We start from the raw sequence: 6,600 nt of genomic DNA on the forward strand, positions 1-6,600 counted from the left end.
AATGAGTTATCACTACTCTAAACACTCTTGTTAGTCAGGATGCCCGAGATAGCTCTCCCGTTCGTGTTTGAAGTTTCTCTCCTCCAATATTTTTTTACCCTTTATAATGACTTAATTGTATAGTTTACGTTTAGTTTTCTAAATGTTTAAAAAAAAAATAATAACAAATAGTTTACATTGCATCAAAATTAACTCAAAACGTCCACGTATGATATCTCACGTGGTAGGAGCTGAAGACATATGGGTTGGGTAGGGGGAGATTCATGGATCTACAAAAAAAAAAATATATATAGTAAAAGACTAAAAAGTCAACACTCAACAGCGAAAAAGAAATTGCTATGCAATTGGGACACCGGGACACCTTTTCCCTTCGTATCACAGAAACATATATAGTTTTTAATTCTTTGTTTGCGAAGCTTTAAGGTTTCCGAAACGGTTGCATAATAATATCATAACAGAGAAACATAAGCATCCTACGATTCCTTTCTGTCTCACACTATCTTATAATTATCGAAACATAAGCATCCTACCAAGTTGAATCTTCTTTTCTGAAATTTTATTGAATTAGTGAGCTGAATTTCATTTATGTATCAGTTTTACCTTGTGTCACTTCACTATTGCTTGGTTTAATGGCTTTTTGGGGTTTTCTGTTGATTTTCAAAATTCTGTTTTTGACAATTGTTTTTCTGTTTTTGATCACAGAGTCTGTGATTCTGGACAAGGTCTGTGATTTCAGCAAGTGGGTTTCTTTCCCAATTGGTTGAAAACATTGAATAAGCAGCTGGAACTTTTCTTTTTCTTCATGGATAAGCTATGCTGTTTTAAGTCTTCATACTCTCAGGTAAGAATGTCACTTCTTTTCTTGTTGATTCTTTTACATGAAACATTATTCACTGTCTTTTGAGTTTGATGGAATTATGAGTCTATTATATTCTCAATTCGTATTAATCACTCATTTTGGGGTAAAACTCAAATTCTGTTTTTGGGATTTATATTCCTATAAAATACTAAATTTGAGTGGTATGAAATCAAGAACATTGCCTTATAATTTATTATGTAGGGAACATGGTTCATTCTTCCCGTGCCTTGACTGTGCCCGGTCGACATTGGTTAGCACTTAGCAATTTATTACAGAATACTTGTTTTGTCTGGATCCTATTGTAGAATTGCTAGAATAAAATTAACCTAAGCCACAAAGTTTGTATCTTGCTAGCCTATAATTTGAGGTTTAGATACATGATACATCAGATAAAAGTAAAACGTTCTTTTTTTTTTTTTGGCATCCGTGATCATCTATTAGGTTGCTCCAAGAACTCTGTTAGGATCTATTTGCTTGATAGGGGATTGTCAAATGTCAATGAAATAACTGTGGCCTTTTCTGCGTAATCAAATCATTCTCGCTTCTTTACATGTCCCCTGAAGTGGCACTATGGCAGGTTTATTCTATTTGTCTATTTTACAGCTTGTAGCGTCGCGTTCTTCATCCAGCACTGGTAAGGGAAAAAATCATGATGGCTCAATAAAGTATGGTTTCAGCCTAGTAAAAGGGAGAGCTAACCATCCAATGGAGGATTATCATGTTGCTAAGTTTGTGCAGACACGAGATAAAGAATTGGGTTTATTCGCTATTTATGATGGTCACTTGGGAGACCGAGTGCCTGCCTACTTGCAGAAACATTTGTTTTCCAACATTCTAAAGGAGGTGTGTCATTACTCTCAGAGAGTTGTAAAAACTAATTATTTCTTCTATGATATTTTTGGACCAATGGTGCAACACAAAAAGTTGCTGCCATGTGACTGACGTCACGGGTTCAAGTCCTAGAAACAACCTCTCTTGTGTAAAATATAAATGTAAGGCTGCATACATTAGACCATGTGGTCAGACCCTTCCTCATACCTGCGCATAGCGGGATCTTAAATGCAACTGGCTTCCTTTTGATATTGTTGTACCAAAATTCAGATTGGAAACATTACATTCTTGTACTTCTTCATTTAATATACCAGGAGGAATTTTGGAATGACCCCACTCTTTCTATCTCAAAAGCATATGAAAACACAGATCAGGCTATTCTGTCACAGAGTTCTGATTTGGGGCGAGGTGGATCAACAGCTGTAACTGCAATATTGATCAATGGGCAAAGGTTGTGGATAGCAAATGTTGGAGACTCGAGAGCTGTTCTTTCAAGAAAAGGTCAAGCAGTACAAATGAGTACAGATCATGAGCCCAACACGGAACGAGGCAGCATTGAGACTAAAGGAGGTTTTGTCTCCAACTTGCCAGGTACTTGAAGCTTCTGCCATTCCAATTTTATGGAGTCTCATGTTCTGGTTTCTTGTTTGGATGTATAGGAGTAATTCCTGAAGTCTATGAATGAAAAAACAGTTGTTTACAGATTTCTCAGCAATCCATAAAATTAAGGTCCAGTAGGAAAAATCCTTTTCTTCATTTTACCGAAACCCTGTGTTAGAAGTATTATATAAAAATCATTTGTGTCTTAACCCAACAATTTAAGCTTTTGGATTAGTTGGTTCATAATATGGTATCAGAGCCTCTATGACCAAGTGGTCTAGAGTTTGATTTGTTTTTCCCCTAATTATTCTATTTCCTTTTACATGAGAGACCGTGTTAGAAGTATAACATGAAACCATTCATGTGTCTTACCCCAACAGCTTAAGATTTTGGGATAGTTGCCTCATCAAACCCAGTTCCCAAAAATTAATCGAGCTTGGCTATATTCATATGCTAATATCAAAGAGTTGCAACTGCAAAATTTCCTTTACTGCAAGGAGTTATCGCATTTGCGTACCTAATTATGAAATAACAGACACTTCTTGTACAGTAATATAGTGGTTTATTTGCATCCTTGAGATATAAGTGAGCTTATTTTTATCACAGCACAAAGTTGGCATTGTGTGGATGCTTACAGTAATATTAATGATGTTAATGCAAGGTGATGTGCCTAGAGTAAATGGACAACTAGCTGTTTCTCGTGCATTCGGAGACAAGAGTCTCAAGTCACATTTGCGATCAGACCCCGATGTACAGAATACCAATGTAGATGCTGATACTGATATTCTAATCCTTGCAAGTGATGGAGTTTGGAAGGTGAAATAGAAGTGTTATTTTGTTGGCATGACTCTTGTTTTTAAAGGTTAATATAAAAACTAGAAAAAACATTCCCTTTGCTTTTAAAACCAGGTAATGGCTAATCAAGAGGCAGTGGATATTGCTAAAAGAATGAGAGACCCACAGAAAGCAGCTAAGCAACTAACAGCTGAAGCATTAAAAAGGGACAGTAAAGATGATATATCTTGCGTTGTGGTTAAGTTCAGGTGGTGATACCATTTTAAACCCTGTGTGCTGAACGGGGGTGCAGTTCTTACCAATAATATGGTAAATATCTCTACATAGCATGCCAAGACCAAATAACATACATATCACATACTAGTTTCTTCTGAATAGGTAATTTGCCTAAGAAAAAAGAGAAAGAAGGGTTTGTAAAGCTGTAAAATTGCTTCCTTGATTAGATTTTTGTCATTTGAGAATGTTTGATTTCTTTCTGTCAAGTGTGGCTACTCATAATCTTTTGTATATTGTCTTTATATTCATCATAAGATACAAGGTGGCTGTGTTTAAGAGGAATATGCTTCTACTTATTTATTCGAATATAGCTAGTGTACATAGGAAGGACATTGGTCCTATCCACACATTATTTGATAGACACGGACCCCTTTTCTTCATTCCACTTTCCAAATGGGAGGAGCTCAAGTTGGCCCTTTCTGAGGTTTATCCATGATCTAGTCACACAAACTTGTAGTACAATTGCATTTACCATAGTTTTGTAGTGCAATTGCATTTACCATAGTTATTAAACCGGTCCAATCGGTAGAACCAGGAACTGGTCAAGTAACTAGTCCATTGGAATGAAAAAACTAGTTGATATCAGAACTAAAGAGAACTATAAATGAAACGGGTCAAAACTAGGGATGGCAGAGAAGCCCGAACCCATGGGCACCCGACCCGACCCGACCCGATTTCTTGGGTGAAAACCCGAGTTAAATGGGTTCGGGTTCGGGTTCGGGTTTTACCCGATCACTTTCGGGTTCGGGTTTGGGTTTGGCCAAACCCGCACCCGAACCCTACCCGAACCCGGATCTGTATAAGTGAAACCTAAGTATTCTGCTTGTGCAATACAATATATGCAGCATCTTGCATATTAATTTAACAGTAACATGGCAATTACAATGTTACATTACATAATATAGCTCTCTTCACAGTCTTTTTCAGGTCGGGTTTCCGAGTTCAACTGTTTGTTTGAGGTTGTGTGCGGGTGTGGGTACGGGTCGGGTGAACCCGAAACCCAATGGGTTCGGGTGTGGGTTTAAGTTCACCACCCATTTCGGGTTCGGGTGCGGGTGCGGGTGTGGGTTTTTGATTTCGGGTTTGGGTTTGGGTTTGGCAAAACCCGCACCCTACCCGACCCATTGCCATCCCTAGTCAAAACCGACTATTGAACTGATTAATGCCTTATTCAAAACTTTATAATATTAATTACTAAAAAAACTTTCGTTCAAATAAAATATCTAATGTCAAATGAGTTTAATATCTAAAGATATTTTACACCGTGAAGTCGTTAATCAATCAGATTCTAAGGGTGTAAGAAATTCTTTCTTTTTATTTAATTTCATTAATTGACGTGACACATTCTTGAAATCTGATTAGTTGACGGAGTAAAAAAACATTACACCGTCAGTGCATCATCCTTTTTCTCATGTCAAATTGTGCTATCAAGTGGTTGTGCCATGGCGGATTTCCATGGCGAAAATCCAGCAGGCCGCTATCACAAATCATGTGGCGAGCCATGGCCATCTTCATAGGGGCTATTGCAATAGCCTTGGCTGCCTAATTTCTTGTGCCATTGCAATAGCCTTGGCTGCCCAATTCCTAATCTGTTCTCACTTTCACCCAAGTTCTCTCTGCTTCCACGGTTCCACCTAAACCTCTCGACCATGTTTAATTAAGAGCTTTTTTAAGTATGTCAAGAACTTGTATTAAGGAACATGTTCACTTCCTAGAATAATTGTTGGAGTCAACTAGGTTGGTTACTTAGCCAAATCTCATCTTTTATTTGAACTACGACTAGGTTGGTACAAACTTGATTTTTCTTAAATAAAATCTTGAATTCAAGTCTTGTGTAAGAAAAGAAATATTACTAAGAGAGCTAGCCGACCAGATTGTAAATGTTCTTAACTCAAACATGATTATTCTGCAGAAAATACTTATGCTCAAAGAAAATAATTACATATCTATAATCTATAATCTATAATAATATATATATATAAAAGAAAAGTTGTTGCAACCTTGAGGATAAAACAGTAATTCAACAACTTATTATATTACATTGAAAACTTGACTATGGTTATTTTGGTAAGAAATGCAAATTATTCTCCCAGATTCAGTCACAGCCGTCCATTTCATAACAATTTCACTGCCTTTTTGCATTCCCGCATTCACTAAACTTAATTGTAAAAATCAATACTCTCAATCAAAGGGAATCTTAAGAACCTTTGAAGAGACCTTCAATATTCTTCATTTTTTAGACCTTCAATATTCTTCAGTTTTTTAGACCTTCAATCTTCTTCATAGCTTAAACTACAGGTATTTTTTTTGTGCTTCGGAAAACTAACAAAACAGGAAACAGAAACTAAGGCAAAGCTGAAGAGTCATGCAGCAGCAAGACTTCTAACTTCGGCGACGGATGCTCCACAAGCTGAACTCCAAGGTTAGCCATTGAGGTCACTTTCTTTGCCAACCAATCCGCAACAACATTACCATCACGGTGCACCCAAGTCAATCTAGCAATCCAATTCCGATCTAGGAGGTCTCGAATTCCTTGGAGCAAGAGAGCATGCTCATGGAACCGCCAAGCACCAGGACGATTCACGACCGTCACCAAGTTAGCACAATCAACTTCACAAATGATATTCCTACAGCCTTGATTCCAAGCGAGTTGGAGGCCTTCTCGTAACGTTGTCGCTTCCGTTGTAAAGGGATTGCCACCCAGGCCACTCCAAGTAAAACCTCTCCTCCAAGCATCGGTGTTATCACGGAGCAACCCCCCGCCACCCATGATACGCTCAACCTCTCGGAAGCTACCGTCAGTATTAATTTTGAGAGTGTGAAGAGGTGGAGCTCTCCACCGCTTACAGAGTCAGTGGCCGTCATCAATCTCCATGGTCAAAGGTGCAAACCGAGAGAAATCATCATGATCATGCCTTAATTTATTCCAGGATGTGTCAATCAACCAAGGTGCTGGGTCCAACAGAGCATTATTCCTCCATCCAAGTTCCCCAAACCCCAGCCGTAAAACACAACGCGTTCCTGCCTCTCGATTGCTCCCTGAACCACCGGTAAATGTCCATGATCCAGAAGTTTGGCCAGGTCCAAGCACCCAGCCTTCCCCATAACTCGCGCGAGAGAGAGGGAAGTCCCTCAAGCAATGGAGCCCATCTTCCATATCCGGAGAGCAACGCGTACAAGTGGCAGATGTAAGACCTGGATTTACAGAACAAGTTAATTTCCGACTCACGCGTAGAATC

The 6,600-nt window shown here is 38.5% G+C and overlaps 1 protein-coding gene across 4 annotated transcripts; it reads left to right on the forward strand.

Annotated features, from left to right (window-relative positions):
* The first annotated feature begins 405 nt into the window (after positions 1–405).
* On the forward strand, positions 406–3,720 carry LOC130732984 (probable protein phosphatase 2C 10). 4 transcript variants are annotated; one of them, XM_057585013.1, is made up of 6 exons: positions 406–567; positions 703–841; positions 1,463–1,702; positions 2,005–2,281; positions 2,952–3,106; positions 3,200–3,720. In XM_057585013.1, the coding sequence occupies exons 2-6, from the start codon at positions 803–805 to the stop codon at positions 3,338–3,340; spliced, it is 852 nt and encodes a 283-aa protein (XP_057440996.1). In that variant the 5' UTR covers positions 406–567; positions 703–802; the 3' UTR covers positions 3,341–3,720. The 4 variants fall into 4 exon arrangements, with proteins under 4 accessions (XP_057440996.1, XP_057441000.1, XP_057440999.1 ...); XM_057585017.1 differs by having other exon boundaries at positions 414–533; XM_057585016.1 differs by lacking the exon at positions 406–567 and having other exon boundaries at positions 586–841.
* Positions 3,721–6,600: the final 2,880 nt, after the last annotated feature.

The sequence above is a fragment of the Lotus japonicus genome, chromosome 1, assembly GCF_012489685.1.
Source record: "Lotus japonicus ecotype B-129 chromosome 1, LjGifu_v1.2".
Taxonomy (NCBI): Eukaryota; Viridiplantae; Streptophyta; class Magnoliopsida; order Fabales; family Fabaceae; genus Lotus; species Lotus japonicus.